At 32.9% G+C, this 22264-nt stretch overlaps 1 protein-coding gene and 1 long non-coding RNA gene across 7 annotated transcripts in view; one reads left to right on the top strand and one right to left on the bottom strand.

Moving 5' to 3' along the window:
- Positions 1 to 19217, top strand: part of LOC123544948 (homeobox protein six1-like) — a 57361-nt gene extending 38144 nt beyond the window's left edge. For 4 of the 6 annotated variants that reach the window (XM_045331122.2, XM_045331121.2, XM_045331120.2 and 1 more), the window contains exons 2-3: positions 12116 to 12776; positions 17481 to 19217. In XM_045331122.2, coding sequence (XP_045187057.1) covers positions 12116 to 12776; positions 17481 to 17796 — 977 coding nt within the window. In that variant the 3' untranslated portion in view covers positions 17797 to 19217. Of the gene's footprint in view, positions 1 to 1328; positions 1488 to 4419; positions 4952 to 12115; positions 12777 to 17480 lie in introns of those variants that run through there. The other 2 variants (XM_045331124.2, XM_045331119.2) reach the window with 2 other exon arrangements.
- Positions 6257 to 11397, bottom strand: LOC123544949 (uncharacterized). Its single transcript, XR_006685213.2, has 3 exons — positions 11285 to 11397; positions 7405 to 7500; positions 6257 to 6774 (listed from the first exon to the last, which is right to left on the bottom strand). It is a non-coding gene; the product is annotated as an uncharacterized LOC123544949 (long non-coding RNA).
- Positions 19218 to 22264: the final 3047 nt, after the last annotated feature.

Genomic DNA, 22264 nt, shown 5'->3' with positions numbered 1-22264 from the left:
ACTTGATCTACTGTCTGTATCGTGAAGTCTGTACTACACATTTTTCAACTTGATCTACTGTCTGTTTCATGAAATCCGAACTACAAATTTTACAACTTGATCTGCTTTGTATATCATCGTAAAATCATACTACACATTTTACAACCTGATCTTATGTCTGTATAATGAAATCCGTACTACACATTTAACAACCTGATCTACTACCTTTATTGTGAATTCCGTACTACACATTTTACAACTTTATCTACAGTCTGTATCATGAAATCCGTATTATACATTTTACAACTTGAGCTTATGTCTGTATTGCAGGTGTTTTAACTTAGTTTCTTCGGCTTTTTAAATGCGTTTCTGCGAATTCTTTTGACTCGTGAGTTGGTAACATTTCCTTTATTTTAATCCAAAAAAATGCATAATTGTTTTCAAAATGAAATATTTGTGTCTGTGAATTTTAATTATATTCAAAACTTAAAACATTGTTTTGCTCAATTTAGAAAATTAGAAAATCTCCACATTTTCTTACAATTTGAAGTTTGATAAAGTACTGGATTAAAACATACCTTGTATCTTGATTTTATTATTAACTATTAAATGAAATCTACGGATAGTATTTCTTATCATTCTCACAAAAAAAATCGCTAATGATATGAAATGTGGGAATATGTTAATATCTTTTGTAAAAATTGATCACAGTGTATTGAAAATATTGAGTATGCGTGTTGCGAAACATAACAGTTACAGTTCACTTTTTGTTTTCATCGACGGAGGGTTGATTTATCGGAATGTCTTTGATTAATTCGATAACTACCGGTTAACCTATTTATCCAAGGTATCCGTTACAACTACGTGACCTTATTTGATCTTCGGCACTCATCAAATGTTAACCAAGTGTCACCCAAGACCAATTAATCAACCCTGTTTGTTCACCCGTCGGTCCTATTCATTTGATCTTTCTTAACAAAAACTGAACTTTTTATATGCCTTTGTCCAAAATATTCCTGAGGTAGGGATCAATTTTCCCTAATAACCACTTTTCGTCGTATTTCTTCAAACAAAATTAAAATTAGACCAAATAAGGTGTTTAACTATATAAAACTAAATTTACTGTAAACAGTTCCCCATTGCTTTAATACCAGAGAATTGGGGATTGAGTTACCCGGTTTAAGTGACTGTCATTTTCTTTAAAGAACAGTTTATATGAAAAAAAATACAAAGACAGCAATCACAATGTTTGTTCTCACGGGCTATTTACTAGTGTAGACACCGCTGTCAGAGTATAACTTACTCCATGTTAGGACAGTAAAGCTCAGTTGGTGCAAGGAGCTAATTAGTTTTGGTTTTTGTAAAATTGACGGCCGTAAAATAGGGATCATTTATATCTCAGTAGCCCAAATGCGGGTATTTGGCCACATAAAGGGTCACGCGTCTCTGTGAATATTAACTGGGTAACTGGATATTAATTTGGACATCGCACATACGCGAATAAATGAGTGAGTGTTGTTCAAATTTTAATGTTCTTTTATAGTTTAAACATTATTATTATTATTATTATTATTCGTTCTTACTGGCCTCTTCTTGCTGTTGTTGCATTTTAATGTTGTTGATGTTGCCCAATGAATATAACAACATTATTTCTGTTTTGTTTTGTTTTCTTTTTGCTAGGTTTAACGTCACACCGACACAATTACAAATGTACAGGTTAGGTCTTAGTGCGACTTTCAAGAGTTTGGTGGTGAAAGAACATCCCAGGTGCTCTTCAGGCTAGTATTACAGGCACGAACGGGCACCTGGGTAGAACCACCGACCTTCCAAGCACACTTTTACGCGACAAACCACTAACAGCACGGTTGGAAATTTATTTTCAGACACTTATTTTTCATAGAACTTATGAAACTGAAAAATAAAGAGTATACTGCTCTATTCAAAAAGTTTAAAAGGGTAAAAATAATTGTGTAGATGCGTCTATACTCAGTCATATTTATATTTAAGCCCGACTTTTCTTATAAATTTATATAGAATGGGAGAATACTAGTACCTCTTTGTGTGTTGATTCTTTTGGGAAAAATTATTTTCTGTTGTCTGATTCAATATTCAAACCAGGCGTCGCCAGTTAATCTTTCATGAAATTTCTAGAAAATATTTTACCTACAGTTCAATTACATGTATACATGAGCTATTCCGTAACAAGATTTTCAATGAATTCTCAGTGTTATTTATATTAAACATGACTATAAAAAAAACTGCAAAGGTGGTTAATACGTTAATCTTTTCTCGATATGGTGATTTAAGTCATTTTTGATACCAAAGAAGTTTCAAGATTTAAATTTTTCACTATATGTTGACAGATTATTATACAAAAATCTTTCAAGGATATCTTAGATAGTGTAGAAGCAACATTTCCATATAAAATTTCGAGTAGTTCATGAACTAGAATTTTGCACAGGAAAATATCGTTTCGGTCATAAAATTGATATAATTGTTGATACCTTAAATAGTCCTACTACCACCCCTAGACCACACCTTGAGACCTTTACAATGATGTATATAACTTATATAATAAAATTATGCACTTCGCCAAATAAAGCCTCAATTCACTATGCCGATATTCCAACGAGTCGTCACTGGTGTAATTTCAACTCAGGATTTCTCCGTTTAAACTAATGGTGCTTCTTATATATTTGTTTCAACTGCTTCAAAATATTTGCATAAAAATGAAATTATTGCACTAAGAAATACAAGCAGAGAACATTCGTGCTTCTTGTCCGCCAGAACGCGACAGGTTTATTATTTCTCATTTAGCGGTCATTCTTTATTCGACACCCATAAATTTTCTCCTATAGTTGTTGCATCTCGGCACGATAATTTCGGTGGTCATAGAAATGCTGGCTGGTTTTATGAGCTCTCAATTTATCAAAACCTACGCTGATCAATAAATGCGCTCCTCTGCCAAGGGAAACAATCACAGCGAGACTAAAGTTTTGCAGGCGCCCGATTCATTCAGTAGTTGTCGAACTTAGACAAATGCTTCCGGATACATGTGCTTGCTGTATTTATTATATTGTAGAGTTAACAACATTCTCAATTCATGCGCAATTACAGTGTTGAGATACCAGCACCCGACAATAAACACCAGACCTCAGATGTTTGGGTGCATTCTCGCAAACACTTGAGAAAGACTTTTTTCGTAAAACAATCGTTTCCAGTTTACAACCTTACATGTGCTAAGATATGACTGTTTTACGAAGTATAAAGTGTTTGTAGTTAATTAGTGGCTTAATCAAAATCTCAATCTTTACCACAGAGATGCTTATTAACTAAACAATATTCCACTAGTGATCTCTCGCGTAGGCTATAAATCATACACGGACCTACAGCGAAGTTTTACGAATAAAAAATTAAAAAGACATTTTGCATGGTCGGGTACGTAGCGATAAAATTGACAGCAAGTTAAAGTATCTTCATATAAAACCTTGATGAAAAAGATGTTGAAATTTTGAGAGGGATCTGCCACCATGTGATCGCTTCTGATTCGCAAATACTGCCGCCATCATTTGAGTGATAGACAGAACTGTATGATGGATGCCTGATAAGCCCAGGGTTGGTAATTTCGAACAATCTGCTCATATTTAATAATACTTATTGAAAGAAGCATTTGGGTGGATGATTTTGACGTTTACGTGTTTACCACACAACTAGTTTGCTGTGTGTGGGAAAATACTATACGTTTCGATAAATGTTTTTAAATGTTATATTCTGTCAGTCAGAGACGCTGAAAAAATATTTTGATTACAAAACCAAAGGAGAATTTGTTATAATGATACGCGAAATGAGAAACAGCGCGAATATTTTGTAAATCGACGTAATGGAAAAAGTAGCGCTCGGTGCAAAAATCTGGAAAAAGCGATAAAACTTTAGAACCGATTTCGCTTAAACACTCAGACAGCAACTGAAGGGAAAAATAATGAAAAACTGCCGTGTGACACATACAGGGATTACCATTTTTGAAATTTGAGTTCGTTGTGACACGGACGTTTGATATTTTGTAAAGTGTTAATACATACACTTAAGAGAGATTTAGACGATATACTTTGTCCTTAATGATAATTTAACTACTGGGTACAAACCAGCTACTTAATAATAGACGTGAATAATTTGAAAGTTACGTTTTTTTAAAAATGTTATCTTAAAATCACGATTTCATTTGTTCATTTAGAAAGTGTCGTGTATTTAAGAACAATTTTGTGTATAATTAAAGATCACCTAACGCCTCTGTGAAGGACAAAAAGTTTGAGATATAAACAAACAATAAACAAAGGCGAAATGACACTTATGAAGAGAAAAAAAAAATGAAATCCGATTTTCAAAACAAATCAGTGTTTTGGACTGATGAACTTTTTCTCAAAAGTTGCGCCTAATCTGAGGTCTGACAGACGCTTCTAAACCAAACATTGCGCCCAACCACCGGCTAAGATCAAATTTCTGCGGAACTGTCGGAATTAATCAAGCGCCCACAGGATTTAGATGTTATCGTCTGCATCAAAAGGAGGGCATATCAGTTTGACATGAAAATACTTCTTTCTTATATTGCAACGTTCATATCGTTGTTACTGACAAAAAATTCAAACTCAAAGACGATGCATGGAAGTATATTTTTGAAAGACATGTGTACATATATACTGGAAATACAGTGACAAATATCTTGTTGAACATTTACAGAGATTTTCAAGAATTGTTGAGAAAACTAAATATTCGAGGAAAGAACAAAACCGGTAGTTGAATGTTTATAGAACATAGAAATAGTGTTGAATTAATGCCGTAAAGTAGTTTTGAACAAACAAAGTGTTGGTATCTCTTAAGAGTTAGAAAGGAATGACCATATAAATGTCCGACATGATTTTTGGACAAGAACGATTCATTGCGCAGGCGTACTCGGACATGACGGAGTTCTATCAAGGTGGGTCTCTCTAAACCACGACGAAAATTTTTGCGGATATTATCAATTCAGATAATACACAATCGCTATTTCTGTCGTCGTCATCGTCATTATTAATATTATTATTTATATTAATTATTATCATTATAAGCATCACACTTATTATTGTAAGTTCTCTTAATGTGATTTCTTATAATATTTCATTGTTAGTTTTATTATTTTTATTTCATATGAACTTACATATAGTTTATTTATCAGCATCTCAACCTGGACGTATTTCGATTTATTTTTTAATTGTTTTCTTCCAACGATTATACATCGTGTGGCTGTCTTTCCGCACAGTGGATAATTTACCAAATCTTATATTACATAAAATAATTTTATTAGGCATTTTTTTTAAATGAAGATATTTATAGGAACTAAATACTAACAAACGACTCAGCCCTTCTGTAGTACAAATATTAATATATCATAAATAAATTGTAAAACTTTAACATTTGAATGCATTTCATTAGAGTTGTGATGACCCATGTTTAGTGTATTTTTCTGTCTGTCCATTGTTCATATATTTTCATACATATGAACACAATGTGTTAAGTTACGTATTTGTCAGCATTTCTAACTGAACAAAAACAATCATAAAATTAAACTAAGCCCTTCCAGTCCGTTTTTGATATATATTATTATATGCAATGTTATGCCATATGGCTAATGCCTGCTATTTAATAAATTAAAAAATATATAATACATAAAAAGACCATTTAATGAAGTTCTGTTCTGTTTAAGGCGAATACAAGAATCATCTAACAAAGAACAGAAAATGACCCCGGCTGTAGTATCTACTGTTTTCACTTTGAAAAATCCCATTTAGAATAAATATGTCGAAACAATTCCATTTAGTATAAATACATAGAACAAATAATAATGTATAAATACTAAATGGGATTTTTCCGAGAAACTAATGTGGACACTACAGCCGGGCCATTTTCTGTTTTTCTTCTAAACTTGTTCCTGCGTTTTAAGAAGATAAATCTTGTATTCGCCTTACGCAGAACTGAACTTCATTAAAAAAGAGGCTTTCTTTTCTTTTCTTCCGGTGATATTTGTTTTCCTTACTGATTTTCTCGTAATTTCATGACAAGATTTTCCTGGATGTCTGTGAACCTCACAATTATCATATAAAAGTTATATTTCACTGACGGAACAAATTATGAGAATAGAAAAGTTATTTGTTTTATGACCGAAAATGTTTACGAAAATGGAATTAATGCTAACAAATAAATGTATTCAAAAACTAGCGCTATTTGAGAGAAAATTGATACATGATCAAAACTGGTAGACATGTCCCCATTTAAAACGCTGTGTTTTATACAAAATGAAAAAAAGCCTTTATCAATGAAGTACATGTACAATTTGTAAATTGATTAAATCCATTTTTGTTTGTTTTTTTTTTTTATAAACTGGTTTTAAAAATACTTTACTGTCAAATGCTGACACAATCTATGTTGTTGTTTTTTCATAATTGTATTGAGATTTATTCATTTGCCACGATATAATCTTTGGAATTCAACTAAGCACTGACTGATTTGTACCTGAAAAAAAAAATGGAAATAAAGTCGCAAGCTACACCACCGAGTCTACAGGTGACACGTAAAGACTGCGATATTTGCGTGCTATAGATAACGAAATAAATTTGTTCCGAAAAATTCTTCTAGTATTGATTTTCAATAAATGTTCCATACGTTTTATCTAGAAAATATGTCATTCTTTGTCAATGTGCTGATGAAATATGCTCGTTAAAGAAGTTCAAATGTTGGTGTAATTCTCTTCATTTCAGACTCAGCCTGTAAAACACGTAGAAGTTAAAGATTTTAAAACAATAGATTTCCCTTTCTGTTAATTTATTTCATAAACTGCCTCGTTATTAAAGGAAAATAGAAAAGAAGAGACAATTTGCCACTATGTTATAGCCTGCATAATAATAACTGACAAGTCGGGGAGGTTATCAGCTCAGATAAGCTGAAAATATTACGCAAAACTAATAAATTCTTGACACGAAAAATTGATGGACAAATAATGGCACAGATAATGGGATTGTTTCTATCTATCTATCATCATTCTGACGGAAAGAAAACACAACGCATAATTGGTAGATAATGCATCAAGCCAAAATGCCCTCAGCTCAAATATTTATGTGCATCAAAATTGCCTCCCTTTAGCAAATTATCGTTTCAGCTACATTTCAGTTTTATTTGACTTTTCTCTCTGTTTCACTGTCATTTAAAGTGTCTACAATATCTTAAAACATCATACACATATTATTAGAAAATTTCAAAGCTATTGATTCTTTAAATAGCATCAAACATCTAGCATGGATTTTTTTCATATTCTCTATTCTTGTCTTACATGTGATAAATCATATTTGTAATTCAGTGAATTTTCATTCTATGTAGAGCGTAATTTAGATGCATTACCTCGTAAAAACGACATTACAAGAGAACTTCATTTTCTTCCGATGCTCAGGTGATTCTTGAAACATCTCAGTAACATCTGCTTCGAAACTAAGCTCTCTTAAATTAAAACCAAAGATCGGTATTAACAAAATATATTTCAAAACAGTTTATCGATAATAAATCACAGAATATTTCTTGTTATCATAACTAAGTTTGCTCAGAAATTATCCGGAACATGCTGAAAATCAACATTGAAATAATTGAGAACAACAGAGAATGTAGCACGTCAGTGATATAATGTGCATTAAGGGCTAGGATAATAGCCGTCTGAGGACGGTAAAGTATTTGATCACTTATCTCTATTACGTAAATTTGAACATTATAACTTCAAAATGTGCATATTACAATCAAAAAGAGTTGTTAGAAAAATGCATCAGAGATTTACAGCATAGACAAAATTTACTACTCCCTAAATATGAAACCTCATTTCCTTTGAAAATACACGAGGAATTATCCGCGAGATTTTTCAAGAAATGGGTATTATATTCCCATTACGTATGCATGAGAAATAACTTCATTCCCTTTTTACGCTGATTTATTTGAATGTTCTCACCATGTTTTATTAATATCTTTATTTCTTTAATACTCCTTTCCGTTTTTCTTTCTTTTAGCCGCAGAGTGCCTCAATACGTTTAGAATCATATTTAATTGCTAATTATTTGGTACATTGTATTTAATTTATCTTCTATGATATGGAACCTCTACGAACTAACATTAAATGTCGCATACATTAATGATTTTCTGATCTACAGTCAGATACAGATGTTTTTTCATATATGGTATTTCAATTTTCGGTTATTTTCAATGTGTACATTGGGGTAACATATTTGAGCCGTGCCATGAGAAAACCAACATAATGGCTTTGCGACCAGCATGGATCCAGACCAGCCTGCGCATCCGCGCAGTCTGGTCAGGATCCATGCTGTTCGCTTTTAAAGTCTATTGGAATTGGTGAAACTGTTAGCGAACAGCATGGATCCTGACCAGACTGCGCGGATGCGCAGGCTGGTCTGGATCCATGCTGGTCGCAAAGCCACTATGTTGATTTTCCCGTGGCACGGCTCATTTCACATTTGCATCTTACTCATTAACATGGTTTAAACTCTTATTGTTAAACTTTTAACGATGAAAATTTGACTTTGTCTAACATAAAGTATCTAATTAAAATCGAAAGAGGAAATGCTACAAGTCTCATAAATGATTTCTTGAATATGTCAATATGTCATAAAACGTAAAATCTGTTAGGATATCAAATTCATTATTTTTGTATCTAACAACCTCTTTGTCTCAATTGATAACTACCTTCAGCATCTTATCTGATATTGTATGATGTAAGTATTATTTGTTGCCTTGTACATTTAAACGTTAAAGACATCCAGTGCCGATATTTCACTAACATATTTTCTTTACATATTTACTTGAATTGTTGAAAATCATCATCAAATGTATTTAATTTTACTAAGTATACAACTTGATTGGTTATATCAAGCTACATTCATAATTTAATGCCATGCAGTAACAGTTGATTATTTTAAAAAAAACTTCCAGGTTTTTTGTGGTACTACACATTTATACTGCGTTAAGCTTCATGTCTACAAGTGCGTACTATTCTAAACCTAATAAATTGTACAGTAAACACACATAAACCTGTTCATTTTGTGTTTACATAAACTATATCTTATAACTGTTCATATTCAAAACTATGAAATTTCGGTCTAGAATACTGTAACAAGTTTTGAGTAAATGAATATTCTGTTCTGTTAAAAACATATCATCGCTTGTATAATAAGAAAAATGTACTATATATATATTAATAGTGTATTTTCCGTTTAACTAGGTGTCAACTTTCAATAAACATGATTATATCAAAACAAATACACACCATCCTTTTGACACCCCCTTACGATAAACCCCTGCTCCACGTGGTGTCACAATCGATACTTGCATATTCCGGTTGGGATAATTTGGCCCCTGGCACGCGTAACTGCAGTCAATGGATGGTGAAAATAACGCAATGTACATCTTTCTAAATAAATATTTATTTACATTTCACAATGCAAATTGCTCTATTTTCTCTATCACTGTCAAAGAATGCCTATCACTAAATGATCTTGTTGGGTCTTCATTTGATTATGAAGTCCATTAACTACAATTGGTTCAATTGAAGACATTTGATACCCTATTTAGATTAATTGGACGCGGTATCAAATTCCATGGATTTTATTTGATACAAGGAATAAATAATTTATAAGTGTGTATATAGAGTGTTTTCTTACAGGTAAAAATTTACAAATCATTTCTGTTTATTTTTTTGAGATTATGTAAGTAAAGAGAAACACTTCATGTCATATAATATGTTTTAAATATACATAAAGTAACGTTTTATTATACTATATAAGAGAGATATAAAGTGATATATTCACAGGAACAGTGAAAATATTCCGTAGAAATTACAACTAATTAATTATTTATTTTTATTAAAATGATTACTATTAATTATTTAAATAAAATTTCTTTAGCACAACGTCGAAATGAAAAAATAAAATTCAGTATTATATTTTGTATCTGATTAGCTATTTCATTTAGAGAGAAGTTAGTTTGTCACTGCAGTTGCTGTTATTGTTTTTAGATATTTTAAAATTAAACTTTTCAGTTATAAACTCTTGAGTGAAGTTTTCAACATGATTTTGCAGGTTTCAAGATTTTTCTTAAAAACAGAAAGGTTATAAATAAATATTCAGTTTTTTGTATAATCAAGGTAATATGCCATGATGATTTCGCATAGAATTAATGCACTAACATATTCTGTTAACATTGACTTTTTCAGTCATAGAATACATACACATTCTTTATCAAGGTAGATATCAACGAAACTATTAATATAAATTTATAAATTCTTTATGCCTGCTGGTGCTTGAATTTGTAAATAGTCAGCTGATATGCGATCACGGACAGGCTTTGGTTTCGTGGATTTAAAATGAATGGTCTGCTTCTATAATAACTGCAATATCAAAAATATTTTATTTATGTAGGTGACAGCTATTTGGATTCGTTTTTCTTAAAATTATACTTGCGTTTTATCCCGTTATTTCCTTAGAACCATGCGAATTAGTCATTCACACAAAAACAGTTAGTTCGGAATATCTCAGGACTATGGCAGGTGCCAAGACTGACCCCTGTTGCGGCGCTCTTGATTAAAGTCCGCATGTGGTCAGCTTGCTGCTTCTAATCTTCAGACGGTTTTGGACCGCCCTGGTTCAAGTTTAACTTCTCCAGTTTTTTCGCTAGTTTTTACAGTTATTCTCTGTACACCGGCGGGACATGCTCGAGATTACTTGGAGAAAAGTAAATGATGGACAAATATTTTCTCTGTAAACATGTCACTCGCTTGCACCTCAAATGAACTTCCGTTCTACACTGGCGTGTATTTACATTCTGATCTCGAGTAAAACGAGAATCACATTCTTTAATTGAATCAATCTGGTGTCAATTAAATCATAAAACTTGTTTAAAATGTACATTTTTCAAATTTATCGACATGGACAACATTCTAAAGACCTTAACAAAACCATTAAGTCTATGTAATTTAAAGGTAATTTCTCTTTAACTTTTTTTATTTAAATACTAATGGTTATTTATTTTGTTAAAAAGACATCAGTTCAGTAGTATGAGCAATTACTGATTTTACATTGAATGGACATGAACTAACCTAATTACACAACAACTTAAGAAATGAAACTGATATGGCATATTGAATTTCTAACAAAATCTCCCAGAATAGTGTGAACGGATTTTTCTTGTTAATTTGCCTATAATCTGTTTACAACGGATAAATATTTACCTAACATTTCAAGAGACTTTCCGTTGAAACTCTATATCCCTTCCGTTTTCAGAAATTAAACAAATCGTGTGTTTGTGAAGCCAATTAACAAACACCGTGAATAAATCTAGTATTAATTCATAAACATGTTTGATGACTGCGTTTTTCAGTAACTTACAATATTTACATAGGAATATTAGCTCAATATTTAACTAGTTTAAGTCTTCCCAGAGCGTGTTTTTGTATACTGTTCAACAGACATTCAAACAAGTGTTTAATTTTTACAAAACCTTCCTTTTAATGTCGCATCACGATCGGTCGCCTGGTCATTGTAAATACAGTATTGTCAAACGCTATTCTCTACCATTTGTTTGGTATAATTAGATCTGATTTTTTGTACTTTATTATTGGCTTTAATTCAGTTTTTCAAATGAATAACAGCGATTTTATGGGTCCTTTGCAGTACATTTTGTTAAAGTTTGCACTACTTTAAAATCTAATAAAATGCAGGCAAGGTTAATTTTATACACAGTTGCCTTTTTGTGTTGGTTTTGAGTCAAAATATTAAAATTAGTCTGGTGTTTGGTAATAGGATACGTGCTTTCGTTCTAATCGATAGCCCCCGAGCTCCGCCTCTCCACGGATCCGGTTTCTGTGATTGACATTGTTGCTATGGTGACTAATTTCTTTGGCGCTGAATGAATAACGATAATAGCATGAGGTCGCCAGAATCAGCCAATGAATGAGGTGTAATCATCCATTTACAAGATAATACTTTGGTAGGAACAAAATACGGGATATTCAGTTCAAACGTTCATACTGCCTAACAGTATTGTGTTACTTTATTTACAGTGCATTTCCGACCGGGAAACGGGCCGACACTGGGACCGTTTGGAGATATACCGCCGATGTTACATGAACAACCTACGCCGACGACTGTCGGGAGTCCTAACCCGGCGATGCTGCCGTCGTTTGGATTCACACAAGAGCAGGTAGCATGTGTTTGTGAAGTTTTACAGCAAGGTGGAAATATTGACAGACTGGCACGATTCTTGTGGTCACTTCCGGCTTGTGAACATTTACATAAAAATGAAAGTGTGTTGAAAGCAAAAGCAGTCGTTGCTTTTCACCGCGGAAACTTTAAGGAATTGTATAAAATTTTGGAAAGTAATAATTTTTCACCACACAGCCATCCGAAATTGCAAGCTTTGTGGTTAAAAGCTCATTATATAGAAGCTGAAAAGTTGCGAGGTCGACCACTTGGTGCCGTCGGCAAGTACCGTGTCCGACGAAAGTTTCCTTTACCGAGAACAATTTGGGATGGAGAAGAAACGAGCTATTGTTTCAAAGAAAAATCACGAACTGTTTTACGGGAGTGGTATGCACATAACCCTTATCCGTCCCCGAGAGAAAAACGGGAATTATCTGAAGGCACCGGATTGACGACGACACAGGTTAGCAACTGGTTTAAGAACCGACGACAGAGAGACCGAGCGGCAGAAGCAAAGGACAGGTGGGTAATCATTGGTACTGTATAGATAAACAAATAATACGTCCGCCATCTTGGTTCTGTGTACATACATGCAGGTCAGAAATCCCCGGAGGATAATTCTAATTTTCAAGAGTTTTAAAGCAATCTTAAATCAATTAATATATCAAACATAGGAAGTTCAAAGGGATTCAAAGTAATTGAAGGGTAAAACATGCTTGTTTTCCTTTGAGAACAGTTTTGTGCTTGCAAAGACATAACACATTCTTTAGGTGCGCTTCGAGGTCATGTATTTTTGGAAATAAAGCGCGTGGCACCCATTGATGATTCAAGTTTCTTTGTAATAAAGTCTATTGAAATTATCAAATATTTAACTATCTCTGTATAATCTTTTGTGGGGGAACTCGAATGACATTCTCGACTAAAGTACACATAATATACCTTGACCTGAGAATTGCTGCGATATCGTATACATGTTGCGCCACATGTGTACTTAGGTAAAACAATACAACATGGCGGCCATATGTTTACAAGATAGAATAACACAACAGTGCAATCTAGGTTTGGCGCCAAAAAATCAGAAAGAAGTGGCACTTTGTATCATAAATTATAAGGCAAGGTGACATTTTAATACTAACATTTGATAAATTCTAATTAGTTACTTGGTATACATTTTATTTCCCAAATTCAGTTTTTTATATTGTAATTGTTATATGTGTTTTACACTGACCAGTTAATTGCATATTTTGTGGTATATTATTTTCATATTTGGTATTTGATAATACGAGAGTATTACAAGGAAAGTAAGCATATTATAAAATCCGCTCTAAGGGTATAACTTTTATTACATTATATATTTTAGCATCTTGTCAGATTAAATTTCATAATGTAAGCAGGTATTAAAACTGAAAATTGAATTTAATATCAAATATTGTGACACAAAAATAACAAAAGAATTCTATATCATGAATATATTTATAACTTTATTTCCCATATTTTTCTGAATACATAATGAATAAAATATCAGCAGTCAGTACACCCAGTACAACCCAAAAAAATCTAGATACTTTTAATGTGCAACTTAATACATGGATGCATGCTCAAAATCAATTAATATGTAGGGGAAAATAGGTCAGACAGCTAATATTGATTAGAAATTCGCATTTAGGAAAATATCACTTCGAATTGACTTCATGGCTTTTCCAGTTCTTGTTTCAAAATACAAAAATAGAAATTATGTAGATTCTGTATTTTTCAAATGGGTCACGGTCCTGGCAATACTATTAATAATAGGAGTGACTTGTAAATTTTTATTGAAATTAAATTAAAACTTAACAAACATAACTTAGATAAAAGCACATGTACATTTAAAGCAGATTTATATTAAATACATACTAAATAAACATTCATTATAGATAACAAAACTCTCATTATTAACAAAAATAACATTAGGAGACCAGAAATAAAAAAAAAAAGAATTTAAGGCTGATATATATTTTTTCTTAGTTACAATTTTGAAGCAGTTTTGCACTGTTTTCTTTTTATTAAGCCGCCGAAAAAATAAAAATAACGCCAATGCTGTACACCCCTCCAACCCCCAACCGCCTTTGGCTAGTGCTACGTCCCTCTGGTGGTGTTTTTTTTTACATGACGTTCGAGGCACATACTGGTACCAGATTATAACAAACTATCGCAGTAGTGGCAATGAAAGGATAATATTTCACCAAGTGAACTAATAAGCACCTATTCTGGTAAAATAGAGTGGAGACATCTTCATTGATTAGTCTTAATTTACAAATTACACCCTTCATCTTATAATGAGTACTAAGACAATTTCCTCATTAATACAATGGACCATCGTTCAAACATCCTTGATGAATTTAATTGCCCTTGGGAGAGAAATCTAAACTGGCAGGGCATCATTTATTTCTTTAAACTGGGAGACCATGTGATATTTGGTCGTATTCTCATATGGTTGGTTATAATATGTGTTCAAAGGGTATATTTTGGGACCGGTGCAAATACAAAACAAAAATGCACATATTAAAGTCTGCAGGTTATGCAAATTCGATTGAAAACCTCATGCTAATAACTGTTTTGTCAAAAATGATCTGCACACAATCTTTCTTCTCTAGACGTGTTTGTCGTCGTCACTAATCGGTCAGAACATTGTACCCTTTTACATACAACAACCGAGATACATAAGGTTATCCTCAGTTTATTTCGGTGGTATTGGTGGTACCACATTTGAAGACAGCAAACTGCGTGTAATCTTCAACAATAAGGAGTATTCAGTCAAGACGGCTTCAAGTATCTCACTCAAGGTTGACAAATCTTTACAAAGTGGTTCAAATCTAGTTTGTATGGCTTTCGGTAATTTTCACGATCGTTTTAGCTGGCGACTGATTGTTAAATTGTCATTAAAGTAAACGTGTTATTTCAATATTTGAAAAAGAGGGTCCAAATGAAATAAATGAACAAACAGCGGCCATACGCGACGCTATTGTAACATAGTTCATTCAGCAATAAATAGACGTTAGGCGAATTGTACTTGGGGGTTTGTTTATGAAACTATATACATGTGTACAGCAAAGGAGTTTTATCTGGGTTTACCTTTACACAATATCTTTATTATACGAAATATCTATGAACGTTTAACTATTAAAACTTCGATGCCTTACAAAAAACTTCCAAGTTTCAACTACACATGTATATGTGCATTGGCATTGACGGCAAACGATTTTTATCCGGTCATTAACAAACTGTGATAGGAAGAATGGCAATAGGCTTGTACATCACTATTGGTGAATTTCCTGCCAAACATATTTTGTCCAAATTTTATTCCTTTGGCAGCCTTTGCTAGAGCTCCAAGAAGATGACTGCCCTTTGTGAGTTCTAAAACTGAAGATATATTCCATATAGCAATGGAACATGGAAATATTTCAGTATTGGTTTGTTATATCTTAAAGTGTACAATATAAACTTCATAATGACGTTAACCTATGATTTATGGTTTTCACATTAATACATACCATCTTTTTATTGACTGGACCTTTGGTTTTCCTTTGTCATTCTGACCAGATAATGTTATCTTCATGTCTGGAAATAATTCAAGAACATGAAACTTAAGTAAATGGGATATCTTTTACATAAAAATTTGACTTTGCAGGTGCGCTAAATACGCAATTATCAAAATAAGTTGGCTTTGTTTAAGAACAGACATTGATTGTGTGTATTATCATTAACCCGAATGAATCATCGTTCACAAACGTGACCATACATTTCATGTGCAATCACGTAGTTGAAAATTCTTTAAAATGCAGTCAAAACATGGGTGTGTGTGTAATCTGTTGGTCTTTGGTTTAATTCTCCTAACATACAATTCCTTTAGTGTTTTTTTTTCACATGTCATGTCTGTGGTTTATTTAAAGGGGTTACAGGTCTAAAAAGAGTCTTTGCCAATCGTGCGGTTATGTTAAGCCACAGGCTTTTTTTAAAACGAAAATGGTAGCAACTAAAAAGAAAAGAAGACCCGTGTTTGTGGCATGGTGTAGACCCGGAAATACTGCAATAGGTAGAAATAATCGCACCGAAACTGGGCGTTTAACAAAATCTCAAATATTGACAAAAGTGCAATAATACACAATAATACACAATAGTTTCGAATTTCTACCTCTCGTCTGCTTCATGTAAATCATATAAGCAAATAAACTGTTCGTATATCCGGAGGTCTTGTTATATATAAATTTACGTGTGTTGCTTTAACCTGGTTTTATATGGCTCATATAATTTAACGCACCTAAAACCCAGCATAAAAAGCATATTTTAGATTAGAGTGAGATAATCATTCAATATCAGAAATATACACTTGATCAATTTGTCTTGCTTGAAAGAATCGCAAAATATTATAAATATTGATAGCTAATTAATATAAAAGCAACGTAAATTTTAATAAAAGATAACATTTTCATCAATGAGGATACCCAGAGCTACCAACTAAAATATAAAAACACAACGAGTATCGCTCTCTATATTTTAGCAGGAAAATTTCTATTTTATTCAGTCTTCTTAACTGTGATAATGCACTGTCCTTCCAGCAACATTATCTTTCCTGTTTTATAAATATCTAAATTTGTAAAGATTGTCACCACAATTTAGTGCAACATTATAAATATATATATATATGAAAATCCTAAGTATTCTGAAACTCAGACGCATATTTCTTTCATAGGAATTGCAGAAGGATGTTGTTTTACAAATAAGCAAACTAGTCGATATATTCTTTCTCGTTTAGTGTTGACGGACTACCTTGTATTTGTTGTGATTTTAACCATAACCCTGCTAAATTTCTATAATGAACTGGTCCATCTTTCAGTTTGAACAGTACCATTAACTGTTAAAAGGGGTGCTCACCAAAAAGATACTGGCTGGATGGCGAACAGTGCAGATCTTGATCAGACTGCATGGATGTGCAGGCTGATAAGATCTACACTGGTCGCAAAGGCAGAATCAGTTGGGTCCAGCATGATGAGGGTTAAGTAATATTTTAATAATGTAGAGATTATTACATAAAAACATGTTATATAATGATGAGCTATTTGTTAGATAATATAAACATCTGAAGCGTATTTGAAGCATTTTTATGTCTATGTTCTTTACATCTTCTATCTGTTTCATTATTGTGAAGTCGTAAATGGCTATATCTGAGTATTATTTGCTTTTTTCCAGAGAAGGGATAGACAAAGGTCACCATGGCTTGAATCTTAGCTCTCCTATGTCAAGTGAGAAGAGCGGAGATAGTAACGATGGTATGAATGGTGAAATAAAACAAGAGCCCGACCTTCAGTCACCGCAATCTGTTTATACTGACCTTCAGAAAGCACTTCCGGGTGGGACAATCATGCCGGGCATTGATATGCAAAATAGCAATAACACCCATAATTCCCATCCACAACATCCGGTTGTATCAATGAACAATGGTTCCTCGCATCAGCATCATGGACACGATATGGGACAAATTTTACAGGAGTACCAGACATTATGAGATTATTAATATTTTTACGATGGTGACCGAATGTTACCAAACGCTCTGAGAAGATTTAATACCAAAGATTATGATGTGATGAAATGCGTTTGACTGAACTGAGTGCAAGGTAAACTTGGATTTCGTCTCCATGGTTTCTAACACTTGACGAGTGCCATATCCATAGAAGATGACTTCATCAAATTGTTTGATGTCATCAAAGTTTAAGGACAATCAGATTTCGCGCGCTGCCATGACCATATCTATTTATATCTAAGGAACGTTTTTGACCTCGTGACGCTAGATTAGTGCTTTTCCCCCTTTTTACGTCTTCTTGTCCTTATTATTCACATTTGCGAAGAATTCCAGAGATAGATCTGTGCCATATCCATTAGACATCACTGTAAAACTCATTACAGAATGAGTGTTCATGAGAAATTTGTCTTGTGGTTCCATTCGTGCCACTGGTGGCAATACTGAGACAAAAGACTTACTGTGCTCAGTGATTTGTCATTCATGGATTATAAAGAGACAGAGTTAGAGCCAAACAGGTAAAACATTGTCTAACAGAGGTTTTGAGATTCCAATAACAAATGCAGATTTCACGGGATTTCTAATACCTCAAACAGTATCATTTTTGACATTTGTAGTTTCTTAAAATCAAGATAATAATGGAGATTTTTTTTAAAGAAATCTTTAAATATCAATTAAAAGAGCATCTTATGTTCGCAGTTAATTACTAAATTAACCCTCGATTCGTCTGATTACACAGAATTTTAATATTAAAAATATGAATTTTAAAAATATACGCACTGAAGCCGGTCAATACTTGACAAAAATCAGAAGTCTAAATTTCACTTAATTAGGCTTTATGTAAAACCAATTGTTATTTTGTTTACACCAAGAGTACAGAACTAATTCATTTGACAGCAGTATTGATGTTATATTGTGGGTAATTTTGTTGCATGTTAAAAGACATTTTATTTGTAAGAATGTGTTTTCTAGGCTGTGTGAGTTTTCGGGTTTTACGAGTAGCAAATTCATAGCTTTAATGATATACACATTTAATTTTACTGTACCAGTTTGCTATAAAGTTTTTCTACCTCTTGTCAAAAAAAGTTTTACCATGAAAAGAATGAAATGTAATTTTATCAGATCAGAAAATGTAGTCCTTTAAGGTATGAATTCCTTTGGACTGGTGTTTCTATACAACATATCAAATGATCAGAATAGCACCATTTATATTCAACATTGCAAAATGATCAAACTTGTATTAGAATAAGTTGATAGCAAATGGGTACAGAAGCTTTTTATGTTACCGGTCATTTTGAATGGCCAGGAAACTTGCATTGCACGATGACCGATTTAGAATGACAAAATAGTTCATACATAGATTATTCTAAATTATGACATCTTTACATATGAATAAAATTTGTTATGTTTATAGTATTCATGTTTTATTTATCAGCCATCAGTCAGAAGGTCCACTATATATTTTATCCGAACCTTGTCAGATCCGAGTTTGATAATGAGTGCAATATTTAAGTATAAGATCCGTATGACAAAGTGAAATAAAAACACATGCTATGTATAGACACATACATGAGAATTTTAATCGTAAGATAAAGAAATGCACAGACTTACTTCCAGCATTTGGATAAATATTTTATTTCTAGAAGCTCGGTAAATGAACGTGAATTGGGTTCGTATCCTTTGATAATTTGTGTCTCTTGAATTTTACGGTATGGAAAAATGACGAAACGGCTTCTTATGGCATATCATTTGTCGTTGTCTGTTTGTTAAGTATTGCAGTCTTTTCTTCACTTCTAAAACAATGTTCTCACATCTTCAGTAAGAATTAACATTGTGATGTTTATTCAAACTATGACATTCCTCTTAGTAACTGTATACGTTACACATCTATAGGTTAGTGTTACCCTTGCTTTATTTAGTGACTTAGTAAAATATGACATCAGGGTACCAATACTTACAACAACTACACCCTGTATTTGTATGTTCTTCTGTGACAATGACCCTGTTTTAACTGTGACACTGTCTCAGATTTCAGAAAACCACATTTTAACAATTTAAGCTGAAACAATAATAACACATATAAGCGACACACCTTCACAAAATGTTCCGTGTACATATAACAAAATGTTGGGACATGATCAGTCCCAGTTTGTCACCTGACATTTTCGGTCACAACCCAGTATAAGTAGTCTTGGCATCGTTCTGATAAATAAACCGGAATACATCTATGTAAAGTTTGTATCAAGGATACTCTCTCTTTAAAAGTGGCCATTCTTGTATTGGTTATGTCACGGATATGTTCGAAACTATGTATACCCACTAAGCAGTTTATACATGTTAGATGTCATCTTGATGTATTTTGGTATTTTTAACGTTTGAAATTCTTCAAACATTTACTTTAAAAGTTAGGTCCATGTTTTGAAAAAAAGAATCCAACATCACCAAATCATAGAAGGTGGGAGTTGTTTTACATGAAAAATAAACAGGATATAAAACCCAAATATAAGTCTACAAAAGCTTCTTCAATTTGCTCACATATTTATTGAATTCTGGAAAGGGACTGTATGAAGGGGCCATACTTTTGGACAGTTCAACGCCTCTAAACAATCACCATTTCTAAAGAACTGTTACATGTTTTTGTTTCGATGCAATTGCAATAATGTCCCAGTGCTTAAACTTCACATAACTGGTTAAACATCGATTTGAACAATTGTTTACTTTTATTTCTTTACAAATGGCATTCTTTTATAAAGGGCGACAACTTTTGAGAATATTTTAAGTATCCAGTGGTACAGGACAGTAAGGTAAAACATGTATTAGAGAGGTAGATTGTTGGTAAAAAATGTTGTTCTTTTAACAAACATTTCTGTGATTTGGTGATATACTACTAAACCTTAAAGTAGGCTATCAACGACAGAAAAGTATGGATGGACATTTGTGTTCCGGCAATATAATGTACAATGTATATAAAAAGTGAAAAATGTCATAAAATATTGCTGAAATTCTGACAATGTATGCAGTATGCGCAAACTTTTATAATGATTCATAAGCACTGACTTTTTTTAACATGCTAATCTCGATCTCTCAAAAATGCTTTAAAGCTTCCAAAATCCCCACGCACTTTGCTGTCTTTCATAGGAAAAAAATCCGTGAACACGTGGTAGATAAACTTTCCGTTTGTATAGATGTATAACGATAAGTTGGGAAGAAATTGGCTGAAGGGTGATGGACTTCAATCATGGCCTAGTTATCTGATAACATACCGTACAATTCCAACAGGGCTTGCAAGATGTTTTTGTTTAAATTGAAGTGAAACAGATTATGAGATGATATTAGATGGGTAAATGGAAATTTGGATATAAAGTAATCATTCAAACCATGTCGTCTTTAGCTTGGAAATGTGAAATAATTTGTAGAGAAGATTGTGCCTTGTAAGTTTTAGCATAACTAAAAGATAGTTCGTTCTTTTAAAATAAACAGATAAGAATTTCATTGATATACCTTAACTAAAAATGTGGCTTTGGGAGTGATTGTGATACAAGATTTAATAAAACGTACTGTTCTGCTTTGATATACAAAAGGAAAAAGAACATTTTCGTATAAGCTCGTCATTTCGAATCAAAGCAAATGCTATTACAGGTTAATAGCGTTATTCTTTATTATATAGACACACTTAAAAGTTCCATTAAGTAATTTATATTGTTAATTTCAACATTTTGTGTGTCCAAATGATTTTGTAAGCGCGTGAATATAATAGAGGATTCTTACAATCTCAGTTCCACCAGACGACTCCACTATCAGAGCTGTGAAACAGACATGAATTTCTACACGTGTAGATTATATTTCCAAGAAACAGCTGTCAGTAATATCGTGTTACCTCTGATGTTTGTACTACACGTGAAATTTCCCGGGAAAACACACGATACTCCTTACATCTCTAGAATGGCGGGAAAACAATGTAAACATTACTCAGACGAGATTTTCTCTGTTCTGCCGCGAACAGATTAAAATTAATCTTGATAGAAACACAAAGGTTAAAAGTATGACTAAAAGACAACATTTTTACCATAAAATGTAATTTATAAATATGAATATGGTGTAGCAAACATCATCTAATACAACAACGAATGTTGGCAAATGATCGCATATTTTTCAAGATACAGAAAAAAAACACGCGTCAAAATGTACTGCCGCCGTCTATGTATTTTTTATCACACACATCCTCTTAACAAGAACAACAGCCAGATACCATCAAACAGATCTGTGTGAAAGTGAAAATCAAAATCACGATATTTGCTCTCTTAAATCCGTTTTTGCATGTCTGTTGTAATATTGTCGTAATGAAATGTCTTTCCATTTTAAGCAAATACAATAAACTTCGACGCGAACAAGATGCCAACCACCTCTATGTGGAGAAATTAACTGCAGACCTGGGATCAGACGACAACGTGATAGG

This window comes from Mercenaria mercenaria, chromosome 1 (genome assembly GCF_021730395.1).
Source record: "Mercenaria mercenaria strain notata chromosome 1, MADL_Memer_1, whole genome shotgun sequence".
Taxonomy (NCBI): Eukaryota; Metazoa; Mollusca; class Bivalvia; order Venerida; family Veneridae; genus Mercenaria; species Mercenaria mercenaria.
This window is presented reverse-complemented; position numbering and strand designations above follow the sequence as displayed.